At 41.0% G+C, this 19,247-nt stretch overlaps 3 protein-coding genes across 3 annotated transcripts in view; 1 reads left to right on the top strand and 2 right to left on the bottom strand.

The window, feature by feature from the left end:
- Window positions 1-4,291: 4,291 nt before the first annotated feature.
- On the top strand, window positions 4,292-9,440 carry LOC108629176 (uncharacterized). The gene is made up of 3 exons (XM_026817102.1): window positions 4,292-4,398; window positions 4,627-6,199; window positions 6,645-9,440. Exons 2-3 carry the CDS (start codon window positions 4,705-4,707, stop codon window positions 8,282-8,284), a joined length of 3,135 nt encoding a protein of 1,044 aa, XP_026672903.1. The 5' UTR covers window positions 4,292-4,398; window positions 4,627-4,704; the 3' UTR covers window positions 8,285-9,440.
- Window positions 9,441-11,617: 2,177 nt separating this feature from the next.
- Window positions 11,618-15,170, bottom strand: LOC108629186 (cytochrome P450 9e2-like). Its single transcript, XM_018031670.2, has one exon. The coding sequence runs from the start codon at window positions 14,625-14,627 to the stop codon at window positions 13,056-13,058; it is 1,572 nt and encodes a 523-aa protein (XP_017887159.1). The 5' UTR covers window positions 14,628-15,170; the 3' UTR covers window positions 11,618-13,055.
- An 87-nt stretch (window positions 15,171-15,257) lies between these two features.
- The window catches only part of LOC108629187 (cytochrome P450 9e2-like), a 10,255-nt gene continuing 6,265 nt past the window's right edge, over window positions 15,258-19,247 (bottom strand). The window contains exon 2 of the mRNA XM_018031672.2: window positions 15,258-16,599. Coding sequence (XP_017887161.1) covers window positions 15,715-16,599 — 885 coding nt within the window. The 3' untranslated portion in view covers window positions 15,258-15,714. The remainder of the gene's footprint in view (window positions 16,600-19,247) is intronic.

Below are 19,247 nucleotides of genomic sequence, written 5' to 3'. Positions count from 1 at the left end.
GAAGTTACGAGATGTGCGTGCCAACTCGCCATGTGTATTATCAACCGCAATCGTCACGAGCGAACAGCTGTCCGAGAGCTACTCTTGGGTGCTCCTCAGAGCGTGGACATGACTGATATGCAAAAACGTATCAATACACGTAGAAGAAACACGATAAGATAATGAAACGCGTATTTAAAGATGGAATTGAATAGGATACGACCGGTTTTTTAAAATTAGTTTTATGCACGGTTTAATTTCGCGATTTAGTCTTTCCGCGCGCAAACCGGTGGATAATAAAAATTGAGAAAGAAAGTTTTTCGATTTAACATCGTTAAAAATTCCGTCGTTATACCTGGAAGTTAGCCTCGTCCTTTCCAATCTCGACCGGATATAGGTAATGACGAGAGAGGAAACGATGGCAACGGCGGCGTAGCTCGGAGAAGGAATTCTAGTTACAACTTCGCCGTGAAACACGGTTTCCAAATTGAAAATCACATGAATTTCTTTATACCATTCCACGAAGTATTTCTGCTGTCACGTTTAAAGTTAAAGAATATGTATATGAGTTTCTTTATTTCTTACTTACGAAAATCTCGTTAAATATGAACATTCAGTGACAGTGCATACCATGCTAGGAAAAATGTATTTACAAAATTTGTCTGAAAATTTGTGGATGGAGCAATGTATATACGATCAACGGTAAAAAGTGAAATGAATAACCAGAAAGGGGGTGCTGCTTTAAAGTGAGGTGGTTCTATGCATTTGAGAGTTCAACCAGGGTCTCCAGAGTCTCCGAAACCAAAGAGACCCGGTTCGAGGAGCACTCTACGGTTTCCGACGGAGTGATCTTAAAGGTCCTCGCCCGATTGGATGAAAATAAAAGGTGGACACAACTGCCAATACACTTAACTTGGCCTCGCCGTTGTTTGTTTCCAGTATCTTTCTAAATAGGTGGGAGAGGGACATAGGAATCTGGGTGTACGTGTGCAGTGGCGACGGTCTGGAGAAAGATGGAGAGAACTGTGGAGTGTAAACGAGAGATAGATAAGGAGAAAGAGAGAGGGAGAGAAGGTTGGGAACAATTCCGTGATAATAAGATAGGAGCCGGTTCGTGCGATCTAAGCCAGCAGCTAAAAGGCTCGATTCGTAAAGTGTGGCTGGAGAAGGATAAGATGTGTTTTATGGAAGGAACTTGGCTATCAACTTCTCTATTGCTTTCTCTTTTTTTACGGTCTTGTCGATGAAGCGCAAACATTCCTAGTTCGAATTGCCTATATCGTTCTAATTAACTAGCATAACAAATTCCCCAGAGATTTACAAGTTGTTCAATATTATAATTTTTTAAACAATAAGTACATCGGGAGGATGCAACAAAATTTATGGTATTGGTAAATTAAAGAAGGACTAAACTGATTCAAAGGCTGACCCATGGATCTTGTCAGCCTAATTTCTCGAGTGCCTTCGGCGCAGTAAATCTACAAGCAGGACATAAAGATATATCGTCCCGAGTTTCTTCCCTATCCGCGCCAAACTGGCTATTTTCAGTTTGCCCCAAAAGGCTGTTTTTCATTTCCCAAATGGTCCGACGTTTATTCAATTGCATTCTATTTCTATTTCTCTAATAAAATCCAAGAGGAAAGTAAAATGTACGGAGCCCGGCGGAGGTACGTATGCCGTTAAAAATTCAATGTTAGCAACGATTAATTTACCACGAAGACGTCTTGGAAAAATTACCCTTCAATTCTTTTTGGCCAGCGTTCATCCTGTCCGCCCCGCGGTGTTCCTCTAGGTCTCCTTTGCCCTTAAAACGAAATTCTCCTTTATACGTTGTCGTCACGATGGCAGCTATCATGCGCAGCAGGGTTACAATTTATTAACAGCCCTTGTGTGCGCCGGAAATTCGCGAGACACCAGTTTCAAAGTGGCACCCGACGCTCGGTGAATCATGCGGAGCAAAGAGAATGAACAGAGGGCGAAACGGAGAGACACGGAGAAAGAGAGAGAGATGGGGGGGGGGGACGAGTGCGGGCACAGGAAGAGAGTGAGAGACAAAGGGGAAAGGAAAGAGAGAGGCAGAGAGGGATTAGTATCGACAGGAGTAAGGTGAAACACGTTGGAAAGGGCCTGCAAGGAAAGGGTGCACAGTGGTGGTCGTGTTAAGAGCAGGATTGACGGTAGGGAGGAAAAGGGAGGCACAGGGGGGGGAGGGGTGAAGTAGACGGACGGACTGACGGACACTGGATCCCCGACAAATGGATTAAGCGCAAATTGCTAAACTCTGTTTAATTTGGCCAAATGAATTTTGTTCCGCCAGCCCTCTCTCGTTTTCCTCGTCTCTCTCCCTTACTTTCAAGAGTTACCTGTCTCCCTTGCTCTTTCGTTGCCAAGTCAGCGGTGGAAGCTCGTGTCTCGAACATTTGGCCCGAAAGCTTGTTTCCTTACGCGAAGCAGGATGCACCTTCCGATTTTCGGAAGTGAGCTTCGCGCATGGATTCTTTTGCGGTTGAGGACAGATTTTAACGATACGGAGTATTAGATTTGGCTCCTTGCATCGAGTTGGACATTATTTTAGGGAATGCGAAGCAAACATTTTTCTTTTTAAAATGATTATCTTTTTATTCAAATAATTAAATATTTCTTGCAATAAACACATATAATCATTTAACAATCCCCGTGTTTTGTGAATTGAAGGGTTAATACTTGAAGTTATATACACAATCCGCAGTCCACCGTATAATCCATCTTAACTTTCAATTGGGAGATTTTTCTGAAAAAACATTCGTGGAAAATATTTATAACACCGGGAACTCCGCGAATCGAATTTTTTTTTGTCCAGGAATAGTCGGATTAAATGTCGGAAAACAAATGATTCCGGAGCAGGAGAGATGAGACAGGTAGGAGAGTCACGACCGCAGTTTCGTTTCGCGGAAATGTCGAAACACGTCAAAAGCCTGGGACGGCCGGTTTAACCAGGGTCCATATTATTAAGGCAACTTCGCAATCGGATTACGCGCAACATTATCCCCTATTCAGACGGTCCGTTTGTGCTGTTGGAAATCATCACCTTCAAATACGTGCCTAAATCAAGCCAGTAGAGATTATGTCTTGCGTTTAGAATACGCTATCATGGTTCTCTCCTGCCATCCTGCCGGGCATCGACAAACGCGTGAGCCCGCGTCCTCCGTAATGCATACGGATACGGATATGTGCGAACGTACGATTATTCTAAAACGGTCGTGTCTCATTGTTTGCATGTAAGCGGTGAAAATATCGATAATGAAATGCGAGCTGCCTCGCAAACATTAAATGTAAGGCAAACAAAAACTATTCGATTTCTGTACTGGGAATTAGAATCGTCCGACAATGACTATTATTTTTACCATTCACATATTACAAAAGTTCAATATAAAAATGTATCTTGATAACTACAATTTATTCTCTTAACAAATAATCCTTCTAAACGGATAATCGATTGAAGAACATGAAAAGAAACGTGAATTCTTTATTAGTTTGATGTTGGCAAATTTTACACAATAATTTCGTCCGTTTTGACGAGATATTTCGAATTCGTGGTTTCAGCACGCTTTAAATTCATCAGCTTGCGGTTTAAATAAATGCCGCGGCGAATGCACACGCGTAGGCGTGTATATCCGTAGTATAATCCAGGAATCTAAACTGTATGCAAGCTCACCGCGAAATTAATGTAAATTCTATTACACGCGAAATAAGTTGGAAACTGTTCGTCCCGTATCTTAATTCTGTAAGCCCTCTAGTTTTCTAATATCGCTAAACTCCACTTTACTACTGTTGCCGGAAATATGTCTCGCGCTACGCGAACGCAGCGTTTCAATTCGTTTTAGTTTATCAGACATTGTTCTTAGTACCGTTGTTTCGCTGCTGCATAAATCGGAATGGGACATGCAATTTTAGTTAATGAATTCTAACGTTCGTAAAGAAAAATGAGTCTTATCATAGCGTTGTTCCGTTTATCAGGAAATGTCCTAGAAAATAACCGGATCCATAACGTACTGTCATTAACTTCATAGTAATTATTTCTTATGACCGGATTCCCTCCTTTGTTCTACGTCCTTCGAGCGTTATAAACAGCCATTCACAGGAGTGTAATAATAAAATTCTTAATGGGGTATATTGAAATGAGTATCAAACAACAACAGAATTTATCAGGAATTAAAAGTAATCTTTTTATTTATCTTATCACATTTATATCAGTGTTAAACAACGTGAGATCTTGTCTGTGTTGAACGACGTGACGTCGACAGGAAAATTAAGTGTATACTGTGAGCTCGTTAATATCACACACGGACACGCGCAAGTATGTACAGACGAACTTTGTATCATTACGTCGGAAGCACGAGAACGCCGAGAAGCCACGACTATGCTATCCGGATTGCATCTGTGAGTGTTATTACCGAAATAATTCAACTAATAACTACGTAACCTGCGTTACATTCGTCGAAGTAATTTCCTAATTAACCATCTCTATTGTCGAGCAATTAGCTCGCCTCGCGAATTAACTCGATTGTTAAACAAAATTCTATTGCGCAGTTCTGATCGCTCAATCCGTATCGACTAGCGCCAGATCGTTTCGTTACGTAACTTAGAAAGATGTTTTCGTGTTTGCAGCCACCGGCGGTAGGCGTGTTTCCATTTAAAAAACATTTCAAGATAAACACGTACATCTGACTTTGATTGGACGTCGTCATGACTATACTACTCGTGATACTGTTAATTCTCGCGATTCTGACGACGTATCACTTTTTCACGCGACGAAACCCGTTCAAGGCTCACGGTCTGGTTTGTAAAAATTCAGTTCCTATCTTTGGTAGCACGTGGAAGTCGGTGCTAGCCTTAGAATCGTTCGCTGATGTTATACAAACGATTTACAATTTAAACGACGACGCGAAGTATGTTGGATTCTATAATAGGATGACACCGATGTTGATGATCCGCGACCCAGATTTGATCAAGTCGATCGCGGTGACGAACTTCGATTACTTCCGGAACCACCGGAACTTCGGTGGCAAGTACATAGACAGCCTGCTCGCGAACAATTTGCTGTTATTGCGAGACGATAGATGGAAAGAGGTACGCGCGTTGATCACGCCAGCGTTCACGAGCAGCAAAATGAGATCTATGTTCAAACTAATGTCGGAAACCGCTGAGAACGTTGCAGAGTATTTGTCGAATCTCACGGCTGAACAACGAGTTGTGGAAATGAAGGATATCTTCACTAGATATACGAATGACGTTTTTGCAACGTGTGCCTTTGGCATCTCGGTTGATTCTTTGAAGGACCGCGAGAACAGGTTTTACACATTAGGGAGAGAGGCTCTGGACATTCACAGTATAATGATCTTGAAATTCGTGATGCTCAGAGTATTCCCAAGATTGTCGAAAAAATTGGGTGTTACGTTGTTCAGCAGGCAGGTGATGGATTTCTTCAGGGAACTCGTTTCCTCGAATATCAAGGCCAGAGAGGAGGAAGGCATAGTCAGGCCGGATTTCATTCAATTGATGATGGAAACCAGAAGCAAATTGGGGCCGGGTAGGGAATTAACTGTCGATGACATTACTGCCCAGGCGTTCTCTTTCTTTTTCGGCGGCTTCGAGACCACCTCGGGTCTGCTTTGTTTCGCTATACATGAACTGGCGGTGCATTCAGAAATCCAACAGAGACTTTGCGACGAGATCGACCATATACTCAGCGAGTCCAATTCGCAGGTGACTTTCGAACAATTGAACGGTTTGAAATTTCTCGATGCGGTGATCAATGAAACGCTGAGGATGTATCCCATCATACCGGTTACTGACAGGGAATGCACGAAACGGTTCGAATTACCACCGGCCTTGCCGGGTACGAAGCCGTACGTCATACTGGAAGACTCTCACGTGATGCTGCCCATCTATGCCATCCAACGGGATCCAAAATATTTTGAGAAGCCGAATACGTTCTATCCTGATCGATTCATGAATAAACAGAACAGTATTCTCAACTCCGGCGCTTATTTGCCTTTTGGTATCGGGCCAAGGAATTGTATAGGCAATCGGTTCGCATTGGTCGAAGCGAAAGTCGCGTTGTTTCATATCTTGGCCCGGTGCAGATTTGAAGTCTGTTCGAAAACGACAGTACCAATGGAACTGAAAAAGAGGAGCGTGTTTCTGACGGCGAAGAATGGATTCTGGTTGCGAGTCTCAAGTAGAAATTAATAAAACATGCTTCCTTTATTCTTGGACCTTTAGTTTAAAGACATCAGGTTAATTATAAATTTTACTCGAAGATATAGTTTATGTATGCAAACTTGTGTAACGTATGTATATCAGTTTCTAATAATGTTTATTTAATAAAATTTGAAGATTTTCAGAGTATATGACGCAACGATTTACGCCTACGTGTAAACTGGGCAAGCTACATTCTTTTCCCGTTGTATACCGACAGTCACTACGCAGTCCGCATCGCAGTAACATCGTTATCGTTGGTCGTGTCCTCGAACAGGCGTCACGAGGTTCAGTCTCTGATGAAGTTATACGCTAGTGAAAATTATTGAATACACAAAATCAATTATTATCTTTTGATGAAAAATTTGATAAAAAAAGGCAGATCAATTTTTAAATACAATTCTGATAAAATTGCGTAAATCGAGCGACCTCGGTCGTTATCTCGCAGTGTTTGTCGGGCAGTGAACAAGGAGTGTTATTTGATGGTGAGCAATCGTCGCAGGTAGACGCAATGATTTGGCCGATAATCGCAGCCGTGGCCGCCGTGCTTTTGGTGGTTTGGTATCGTCTGACGAGGATCTATAGTTTCTTCGATGAGAAAGGAATTCCGTGCTACAAACCGATCCCGATACTGGGCAGCATCTGGAAGGCAGTGCTCCAGCGGATTACCTTCGCCGAGGTCGTCCAAGAACTGTACAACTTGAATCCCAATGCCAAGTACGTGGGCTTCTTCGACTTCAGGACACCAATAATCGCAATCCGCGACCTAGATCTGCTGAAATCCGTGACGGTGAAGAATTTCGAACACTTCCCGGATCACAGGGCCTTCTTGAACGAGGACATAGACTTGTTGTTCGCTAAGAACTTGTTTGCCCTGTGCGGCGACCGATGGAAGGAAATGCGAATGCTGTTGAGCCCAGCTTTCACGTCGAGCAAAATGAAATCGATGTTCGTACTGATGCGCGAGTGTGCCGAGGAATACGGGAATTACCTGGCTTCCTTGAAGTCGGAGGAGACCACCATAGAACTCAAGGACACGTTCACCAGGTACACTAACGACGTAATCGCCACCTGCGTCTTTGGTGTCAGCGTGAACTCGATAAAAGATGTGACGAACAAATTCTACGTCTTCGGCAGAGAGGCCACCAATTTCGGAGGGCTGAAATCGCTGAAGTTCTTCATTATCAGAAGCGCACCGTGGCTGGCCAGGTTGCTGGGAATGAGACTGGTTAATATCGAGATCGCAGATTTTTTCAGAGAATTGGTATCCACCACGATAAAGACCAGGACCGAGAAGGGTATCGTTCGCCCAGATTTGATTCAACTGATGATGGAAAATAATAAAGACCCAGAAAAGGAGATGTCGATCAACGATATGACCGCTCAAGCGTTCATCTTCTTCTTCGGCGGATTCGAAACCACCTCCACGCTAATGTGTTTCGCCGCTTATGAAATTGGGGTCAACGAGGACGTTCAAAAGAGGTTGCAAGAGGAGATCGATCAAGTTTTGGAGAAGTGCAACGGCCAGATCACCTACGATGCCATTAACAACATGAAATATTTGGATGCGGTCATCTACGAGGCTCTTAGAATGTATCCCAGCATCACGGCCGTCGATAGGGTATGCGTAAAACCCTTTGAGTTACCACCAGCCATCCCAGGCGCGAAACCGCACGTCGTCCGTGAAGGAGATTTCCTGTGGATACCGATTTATGGCATCCAACGCGATCCTCGTTATTACCCGGAACCCGAGAAATTCAATCCTGATCGATTTTGCGATGATTCCAAGCAAATTCTTAACTCTGGTGCTTATCTCTCTTTTGGAATTGGACCCAGGCTGTGTATTGGTAACAGATTCGCACTGATGGAAACGAAAGTTCTCCTGTTCCATATTTTCGCTAAATGCAATTTGACACCCTGCTCGAAGACGACGATACCGATGAAACTTAGCAAGAAAGGCTTTTCCATGACCGCTGAGAATGGATTCTGGTTCAATGTTCAAAGGAGGAGCGTAAAGAACACCGAGAAAGTTTCACTCTTAGAATCGCCCATTATCTCTGGATAAACATTTATTTCCTATTAATGAGTAACATTTTTCTTGCCTATATGAAGAAATTCAAACAAAAATTCTTTTGCTTCAAAACTGAGATTTTGTACATTTTTCAGAAACCGTATTAATAATAGTTTTAGTATTTTAACGTCATACAAACATGGAAGAAATTAGTTCAACAACAATTCTGAGGTCAATCTTTATCTGTCAATCTTCATGAAATTATGTACCTATTTCAAGCAATTTAACTCGATTGTCCTACCGTGTAACACTTATCATTAAGTATTGTACTCTGTTTAAGGTGAAGAACATGTGTGCATGTGTGTTATATAATTGTGTCCAGTGGAATTAAAATTGTTCAGTAGACTATTGTGAACAAATATATGGGTGATTTTTTATGCTAATGTATTTCGTTTCGTAACGGTGTCTTTTTACTAACACGTTTTCTGCGGAAACGTAAATGCGTTTTATGTACATTATATACTAGAATTATTGCTATATTTTAAAATAGCACTGAATGTGATGATGTAATGTGACAGAATAAAATCCGTGTTTCAATGAACAATTTATTTAAAAAATATACTCTATTAATAAAAGAATTGTAAGGAGTGGCATATAACGCAAGTTAATTCACTTTGATAAGCTGAATTCTTTATACGCAATTCGCTGGTACGTTCTGCGCTCATGTACGAGAAGATTTATGACAGTCAACCTCTACACAAGTAGCTTCCCAGTACTGTGCAAATAATACTAATCTCGGTGGCCAGTTACGAGATTGTGAGCCTGTAAGCCTCGTGACTAATCTATCAGCTGTGGCAATACTAAACAGGTAGATATACTATAAAAAGTGTTCTGATCAGAAAAACTTATCCATTTGATAAAAACAAGATTAAAGTAACTTTATAAGACCAGTTCCAACATATTATTTAGTATATATGATCTCGTTTCTGATAATTACTTGACAAGTCATTATCGTGCAGTAGAGAGCAGAAAATACTCGCTATCGTAATTTGGCCAATAATTGGCTGTATTTGCAATAATTTATGAACAATTGCACGAAGTTGCACTTAAGTTATCGCATTATAAAAATAGTGAAAAAGTTGGAATTTCGTACTTACTATTAAAATTGTATTCTGGGATAGAAATACAAGACTATGAACTTCTCAATCAAGCGTTTAGTTTGTTTTATAAAGTGACTTTGTAAGTTCCTTCATTATCTAGGTGTATAGTGAATAAATTTACCATAATAAGTATCTCTTAATAAGAGATGGTGAAGAAAACGTGACATTAAAAATGAAGTATAAATTTAGTCATTTAAATCAGCCAGCAAGTGTTAATTTTTTAAGAAATTACAACTCTGTATGATTTTTTACGTAGATAAACAATTACACGTATTTAAAATTCCTTTTCCATTGAATGTTATTCCAGCAAATAAAGAAGAAAATGAGGCAGAATGTGGGTTTAACTCGTAAAGTTTCCGGTCAAATAATGGACCCGTGTTGCGCATCCATCTCAATCATCACGGTTGAGTCTGAACGTGTCCGTTTCGTCTGCAAAACGACGAGGCGTCGCCTTACACACGTACACGTGTATAATAGTCGTATAATATATTCCGGTACGTGATTGGCCAGTGACGAAGACGCGGTACGACCTTGTGAATGTTACTTTGATGAGCGAGTTCCGTGCGTGTTGATGTCTGGGTGCATCCAGACGTTCCGCGGACGGGTTGATACAACCGTGCCGTTTGTGTAGCACACAGAGATATATGGACGCGTGTGCGTCACTGACCTAGAAACTGGGATGTGGTTTTAAATTTTACGTGGGAGTGACCGGTTCTCGAGGTTGCGTCATAAAAATGCCTATCGTGAATTAGAATACGAACATAGTCTCAGTCTTTAATTTACTTCAGAATATCCGAATGTAATAAAGCTAAAACGTACGAAGTTTATTTTGAAATCGGTCTGTGTTAACACATTAATTATACGTGACGACAATGCTGAGACGACAATAAACAGCGTAATGAAGACTAGGGATTAGATTAGGAAGTTTATACATATGCACGTAACAATCTGCTCGGAGATTATCGTGCAACTTCCGCCGAGGCAACAATGACATTTAAAAGGAGTCCCCTTTCCGATTCAAGAAGCCTTGGCTGAAAACGTCTGGCAGGTTGACTCGATAAAACTACCCCCGCCTTAGCTCTAATGTAATTCACTCTTCGATTGTGGTAAAGGCGTACACACTAGACCAGAGGGCTCGAGGGCCGGGGGTTAGGCAATCGAACCAATAACGCAGCCGGCTTTTGGTCAGAATTAATGAACTGGAGATCGTAAGGGTGGATTCGTGCAGTGTATTGTCTTGTCGTATTAATGGAAGAAGGTGTGAAACGAGAAGGGCTAAAAGAGAAACGAATCTTATCCTTTTTCGAACCTTTCTTGAGATTTCAGACTATTCTCAGTTTTTTTAAGTTCAATGTTCGTCGTTTAGATCTATTATTTTCAAAACAATTTCAAGATGTGCATAATTAAAATACTGATTATGATTTTGAATAATTATTATCCTTTCTCTCTACTAAATCTAATAATGGTAATAGAATAATGATGACGTACATGTATGCTTGAAAATTATCTCTGGCAAACACGAATCACGTGAAGAAATATATATGTATATATACAGCTTCTGCAAATATCTTTTAACGTTGTAATCAATGTTTGTAACTGCTGTATGAATGGTTTATTAAATTTTCGAGTACATGTAATTAATGATAAAGTATATCTACTATTATAAGAAACTCACTAGTTCCTTATCATAAACAGAAGTAAACACTGATAAATACAACCAATTAGTAACAAATCATTTCGATTTCCCTTATCTTGAAATAATGACGTACAGTCTCAAGTATCATCAGCAATATTATAAAAATCCATTGATTCGATTGAACTAAAGAAATCAAATATTAATAAACATATTTAAAAGCTTATAGCTTATTTCACACACCGCCTTTATTTGGTCATTGGCTTAGCGAAAAGAGGATGAAGATTTTTTTGGGTCTCTAACTTCACCAAGAATTCAGTTTTAGTTACAGTAGTCAGAAATGATGTCTGAAGTTTTAATGACGAGTCGCCACACTACGTATGTATGTATTACGAGCAAACGAACCTTGTAAGTTATCAATGTGATTAATAACTGCCTCTAGTAAACATTAATCTAATCTCGCGAAAAGTTGTACATAATGATACTGCAAGTTACTACAAATAGTTTTTAACATCGCATTCAATTTTTGTATTTATTAAATAAATAGATGCTTAAATGGGATATGGACTTTTTAAATCAATAATAAAATGTATGTATTCTACTTAGGTATAATATAATATAATTAGATATAATATATAATATAATATAATCTATCGTGCTTGTAATGGTAATTGTAGTTGGTTTGGAATGAGTTTAGAAATAGGAATTAACGCGTATTCATTTACTTCAGTGGGCAAGCTAGTTGTGTCAGAAGGCTTTGCCCCTGCTCATGTGTTGACAGTACGACGTTCATACTGTCAACATCACATTCGTTTTACAATCGGCAAATTATCGCACATCGATCCAAAAATTAATTTCGTAAATTATAAAAGGGTTCCATGATCATTATTTCCTCACCTTTTAACCTTTCAGTCAGTGTTGGATATTTCTTAATCTGTTTTGATAGAAAGTAAAAGTTTAATGCGACAAAAGAATTGTTAAATATGCATCTTTTAAATTAGCTTGATAGCTGCTGAACTAAGGTTGATGGAATTTGATGGTACACGCGTACATACATATAGTAGACGTGCTGTAAGAAGTTATGTAGTATAAAGATTGTAAGAGGCTATAGATATATTTCTTAGCGACGGTTACGTTATTTAACGCTACATTGAACGAAACGTTGCTTGCTGCTCAGAATGCGTAAAACAATATTTGATTCCCGACTTTCGATCGTCTGATATTTATCACGATTAATGTCTAATACGCAGTATACTGGTATAGCAGTTAGGATGAAAAATAAAAAATGAAATTTTGTTTTTACGTGCTACGAAACACCTAAAACAAATAGTAGCCGCAACAGTAATAACAACAAGTATTATAGTTCATACACATATTATTTATAGTATAGACTTGAGTGCGTCATAAAAGTTTGATAGGCGTTTATTTGTCAATTGAACCTGAAGATATGTGAAGAGATGAACTTGCGATAGGAAAGGAAAGATAGTGTTCTCTCGCGCGTATGTAGTACTTCGTCATTCGTATTCCGCTATTAAATTGCAAAGCAAATATTGGCTACACGCAAATTGAATTTATCACTAATTAGCAACAATAAGGTATTTCTAATAATAAAAAAGTATGCAATCTATTGTTTTGAAAAATTGTATGTACTGTGAATGTCTACGATCAAACAACAGTCAAGAGCAAATAATAAAAATATTGTAATCTTAATACGAACGTGTAGGTTTTATTGATAGAAACTCTTGTTTCATCGGGACTATGAGAGTCTTATTTAATCAACGATTCAATCATGTTCGCTAAAGTGCTTCGCGCAACAAATGAAGATGTTGCAATGAATGATGTAGAATCCTCATGGACGATATTTTTATTTTAAAAAGGCGTATTATATTTAAAACAGTTGTAACAAGCATTTCATTCATACGCATCTACATATCAAGTTCATAGATATTAATGAATTATATTGTACAATTACCAGGATTACCAAAAACCAATTACCAATTACAAATTACCAGTTACCAAAAAAGAAGAGTTATTATTTCGCGCAAACTCCAGTCGACGTTCCGTTAACTGTTCCTTTCATTTTGAGAGAAGGATGAGGATTTTTTCTCGGTTCAAGCCTCATCCAGTACCCATTTTCTGATATTGTGTTGAAGAATCCCTTCTTCATTTGCAACGGCACCTGCGTCTTCGATCCAGCTTTTATGTCGCATTTAGCGAGGAGATAACAGAGCAGTACTTTCATCTTTATCATCGCGAAACGCGAACCGATGCACATTCTAGGTCCGGTTCCAAACGACAGAAACATACACGAATTCACGAGCTTCTTTCCATCTTCCATAAATCTTTCCGGCTCGAAATTCTCCGGGTTTTCATAATAATCCGGATTCATATGAATTGGCATCACCGGAATCCAAACAGTCATTCCTGGTTCAAGAGTGAAAGGCTTGCCGCCAGGTACTGCTGGTGGAAGCTCAAACTTTTCCACGCATACTCGGTCCAGATTGGCCAGGATCGGGTAGAATCTCATCGTCTCGGTGATCACTGCTTCCAAATACTTCATGTCGCGTACGACTTCATAAGTAAACTCGCCATTGGTCTTTTCTAATGCCTCGTCGATCTCTTGTTGCACTTTCACCTGAACTTCGGGATGTTCGATCAGCATCTGTGTCACCCAACACATTTGAGTGGATACGGTGTCCAGACCGCCGAAGAAGAAGACAAAAGCGTGCGCTGCCATATTTTCTATACTAAAATTGTTGTCCTTCTTTTGCTGTATCTCCATCATCTGCTGGAGGAAGTCGGGCCGGGAATTTCCGTGCTCCTTTCTGTTTTTCACCTCGTCGATCACAACATTAGTGAAGAACTTGGCGACGTGCGCCTCTAACAATTTTATGTTGAAGAATGCCGCGAACTTAGGTACATTTCTTTGCAACAAGAATATCAATGACCTCTTAAGGGTAGCAAAATTAGTTCCAATTCTACCGTAGACGTAAAATATGTTCTTCGGTTCCTTCACGGTGTCTATAGTGTACCCATACACGCAGCTGGCGATCACGTCGTTCGTGTACATGGTCAAAAGATCCTTCATCTCCATTTCGCGATCCTTTTCCGGCAGTTGGGCCAGCGTATCCGTGAATCTTGCCCCGTATGAAGACATCAAATGGAACATGTCCCTCAGCTTGCTAGAAGTGAACGAGGCGGTCAGCAGGTTCCTCTGGTGTTTCCAGTCGTCGCCCTTTATATTGAATAACATGTTAGCCATCAGGGGATCCGTTTCTTTGGTCACGAACGGCCGATGATCTTGAAAATGCTCGAAATTCTTGATGGTCACCGCTTTGATGAGATCCATGTCGCGCAACATGATTACTGGAGTGGTGAATTCGTAAAAGCCGACGTACTTCGCATCCGGTTCGTTGTCGTAGTGCTTCTGCAGCAGCTCGTGCATCGTGCATTTTTGAGCCACCACAGGGCCCATATTGCCAATGAAAGGCGCTGCTGGAATGTGCGGAATACCATGCTTCTCAAAGAAATCCGGTTTGTTGCTGATATAGTAATAAATGGCGATGGCTATTGCCACCAGCGCGAGGCCGACGGATAGATACATCTCGACGGCAAGATGTCCGCAATTAGTTTCGTAATAACGCTCTCCGTGTGTAGTTGATCGAGAACTGAACGTCTGTCTGATAACTGTCTTTATATATTTAGTACTATACGCCGCTTGGAATTGGAATCAGTTGTTTTTATCCCCCCTCCCTCTACATTTCAAAACAGCTGCATCATGTATCTCACTGCTGTTAATCATTATGCGTTTTCATATGAGCGGGGGCTGCAATCAGAACTCCAACACAGAGTTTCTGAGAGAAATCGTACGAGATCGACCATGTCCTCAGCGTGTCCATTTCGCGGGTGACTTTCGAACAATAGAACGGTTTGAAATTTTTCGATGCGGTCATCCATCAAACGCTGAGGATGTATACCATCATACCGGTTACTGATAGGAAATGCATAAAACGATCCGACTTACCACCGGCCTTGCCGGGTTCGAATCCTTACGTTCAAGAACACCGTCATGTAATGCTGCCCATTAATGCCATCAACGGGATCCAAAATACTTTGAAAAGCTGAATTTTTGTAAACTTTTGGAACTTTTTAAATCAATAATAAAATATATACAATCTATTTAGGTGTAGATCTTATCACAAACAGAAATAAATATCGATAATAGCACTAAAAATCTGTAATAATGCATATTTATTTTTTTATATTTTGAGACAATGAAATATACAATCAACTATCGTAGACATACTTATAAAAATCTACTGAGTCATACATTCACATACATAGTTAATGAGAACAAATACTGAGAATGCTGAGATACATAGTTAATGAGAACAAATACTGAAAAATGCAAAGAGTCAGAAAATTCTGGTCTGACTTCCCACTCTGATAAATTTCTTTCCATAACATACGAGGAAAATTCATATCTATCGTGCTTTTAATGGTAACCGTAATTCTGGATGAGTTTAAAAATAGAAATAAGCGCGTACTCATTTACGTTAGTGTCCATGCTACTTGCATTAGACGGCTTTGCCCTTGCTCATGTGTTAACAGTACGACGTTCACACTGTCAACATCATATTCGTTTTACAATCGCCAAATTACCGCACATCGTTACACAAAACAATTTTTCCCTAACAACATAACCCATTAGCCAGAGAGGGATGAGGATCTTTTCTGGGCTCTAACTTTACCCAGAACCCGTTTTTAGGCATTACGGCCGTGAAACCTTTCTTCAATTGCATCGGAATATTCGTTTTCGCTCCTGCTTTCACATCGAATCTGGCGAAAAGATAACAGAGCAGTACTTTCATTTTTATCATTGCGAACCGTGAACCGATACATATTCTAGGCCCGACGCCGAACGGCAAATATATATACGAGTTAAAGAGCTTCTTTCCATCCTCCATAAATCTGTCCGGATCGAACTTGTTTGGATTTTCATAATAATTAGGATCCTTGTGGATAGGCATAACCGGAACCCAAAGATTCATTCCCGGTTCCATCGTGAAGGGTTTACCACCAGGTAATGCTGGTGGAAGCTCGAATTTCTTTATACACACTCTGTCCAGAAACGAGACCAATGGGTAGAGCCTCATTGTTTCACAGATCACAGCATCCAAATACTTCATTCCGTGTATCACTTCGTACGTCACGCGGCCGTTGGTCCTCTCCAGTCCTTCGTCTATTTCCTTCCGCAGTCGCGCTTGAATATCTGGATACTCGACCATTAGATGAACCACGAAAGCGACCTGCGAGGACACGCTGTCAAGGCCGCCGAAGAAGAAGCTGAAAGCGTGGTAGGCCATGCTGTCCAGTGTGAAACTTCTCCCGCTTTCCTTCTTATTATTCGCGTCCATCATCAACTGGATCATGTCCGGCCTGTAGATACAATTTTTCTCTCTCTCTTTCACTGTGTCGGCGACTATATTCATGAAGAACTTCGTAATGTGCGATCTTATGAAGCTTATCTTAAACAGGCGTGCAACCTTGGGCGCGTTTCTGTGCAGCAACATCACCAATGTCTGTCTGAAACCGGTAAACGTGGTAGCGCACGTTCATAGTGTCCATATTGATACCGTATACGCAGCTGGCTATCACGTCGTTCGTGTACAACGTCAGCACGTTTTTCAACTCAATTTCTGGCTCTTTTTTCACTAATTTCGACAACGAGTCCGTGAAACGTATTGCGCATGCTGTCATCAGCTCGAACATGTTCTTCATCTTGCTGGACGTGAACATGGGGGACAGCATGCTTCTCTCATCCTTCCACTGGTCACCTTTCAGGGAGAACAGCATACCACCGAACAGCGGATCTAATTCGCTGTCCACAAACGAACGATGATCTTGAAAATACTCGAAACTCTTCGTAGTCACGGTCTTGATCAGCTCCATGTCGCGAAGTACTATTAACGGTGTGGAGAATTCGTAAAAACCGAAGTACTTCGCTTCTGAGAAAGTATCGTAGGGTTTTTGCAACAACTGATGCATGTCCTGTCGGTGAAAAATAAGAGACCCCATATTTCCAAACACTGGCGTTGGCGGAATATGCGGTATTCCATGTTTCTCGAAAAAAACTGGCTTTTTCCCAAAGTAATAGCAAAGGCCAATAATTATTGCCGCCGTCGAGAAAATAATGGACAGGTACACTATCATGGTTCGAACTGTTTGCTAACGAGTTTCTTTTGACACGATGTTCACTGTACCTATTCGTTGAGAGAACTAAGTCAAACTCATAAACTGCAATGCTTACATATGGTTGGAAATACTACGTATTACCGTCACGCCAGCAGATTGGCTCTCATCAGTTGATTTCAGCTCCGTATCTATTATATGTCTACATGTATTACTCTGGCTCACAATTTTTTTTATATTTTTTCATCATGATTTAATGTGAAAACAGCCGACTAATATCGATCCAAAAATTAATTTCGTCAATTATAAAAGGGTTCCATGATCAATATTTTCTCACCTTTTAACCCTTCAGTCAGTGTTAGATATTTCTTAATCTATTTTGATAGGAAATAAAAGTTTAATGCGACAAAAGAATTGTTAAATATGCATCTATTAAATTTGCTTGATAGCTGCTGAACTAAGGTTGATGGAATTTAATGGTAAACGCGTTCATACATATGTATAGTAGACATGCCGTAAGAAGTTATGTAGCATAAAGATTGTGAGAGGCTATAGATATATTTCTTAGCGACGGTTATGTTATTTAACGCTACATTGAACGAAACGTTGCTTGCTGTTCAGAATGTGTAAAACAACATTTGATTCCCGACTTTCAATCGCCTGATATTTATCATGATTAACGTCTACTACGCAGTATGCCGGTAAAACAGTTAGGATGATAAATAAAAAATGAAATTTTGTTGTTACGCGCTACGAAACCTCTAAAACAAATAGTAGCCGCAACAGTAATAACAAGAAATATTATAGTGTGGGAATGTGAGGATGCATGAGTGTAAGGATGTGTGTGGCCACGTGTCGTCAGGCGGCGCGTGGAGGACCCGCGGAGGTCAACGGAAGCGGATTATCGGCAACCATCCGAGCGGAGTCGACATTGTTTAAACAATGTTTCGAGTTCCGCGGATGGTGTCGATGATCAAGGGCTGCCGCGAGCCGTTGGGACTCCACGCGTCCGGTTGGCAGCAGCGGTGGTGGTGTGATAGGACGATTGACGAATGTGTGAAGAATGTGTGAGGAGTGTGTGGAGGGTGGTGTGGCTGAGAGACGCGAGCGAGTTGGGACAGTTGTGAGCTGCGAGCCGAGCGAATAAGATCGAATAAAGTTTTACCAAGTTAACCCAAATCGAGCATAATTCTGATTTATCCCCTGCCGTGGAAAGGTCACTTAAACCCTCCTTTCCCATAATTGGGGGATCGTCCGGGATACAATCGGAATTTTTGCTTGATCTGTGAGTCGCGAGTATTCTGTGAGTAATAAATAGTGTGTCTCGAGTATTCTGTGAGTAATAAATAGTGTGTCGCGAGAAGAGACTGAGAAATTCGAAATGGCATCGAGGTTCGACGAATTTACGGTGCCACAATTGAAAGAGAAGCTGCGGGATCTGGGGCTAGCGACTACGGGTAGAAGAGCGGAGTTGTTAGCTCGCATGCAGGAGTTTGATCCGTCAGGCGCTTGGGCAGCGGATATGCCAGCGCAGGGGGAGACAAATATTACTCAGCCTTTCGATGAACCTGCTGATGTGTCGGCCGCCCAGCAGGCACAACGGTCGGCGAGTGATTCGAGAGAAATGGAGCTGTGTCGCCGTGAGAAAGATTTAATGGAGCGCGAGTTAATGCTGGTACGAAGAGAGTTGGAGATGGTGAGAGGCATGCAAGGGTTGCAAGCGTCGGAGCCTGCATATCAGCGCGCGCGTGAGGGGGAGCCGCGAGTTAACGTAAACGCAATCGCAGAGCTGCTGAGTGTGTTCCGTGGTGATGCCACGGAATTTGAGAATTGGGAAAAACAACTGAGACTGTTGAAGAATACGTATCGTTTGGAGGAACAATACGTAAAGGTGCTCCTTGGAATGCGACTGAAGGGGAGAGCATTAGAGTGGATGCATTCGCGGCCGGAACACATAGAGATGTCCGTCGAAGCGCTGTTGACGGAAATGAGGGGCATGTTTAGCCATCGTCCCAGCAAGGCTGCGTTGCGT

The sequence above is a fragment of the Ceratina calcarata genome, unplaced genomic scaffold (assembly GCF_001652005.2).
Source record: "Ceratina calcarata isolate Rehan_Ccalc_2016 unplaced genomic scaffold, ASM165200v1 scaffold555.2, whole genome shotgun sequence".
NCBI lineage: Eukaryota > Metazoa > Arthropoda > Insecta > Hymenoptera > Apidae > Ceratina > Ceratina calcarata.
Note: the sequence above shows the minus strand (reverse complement) of the source record. Positions and strands in the feature narration are given on the sequence as shown.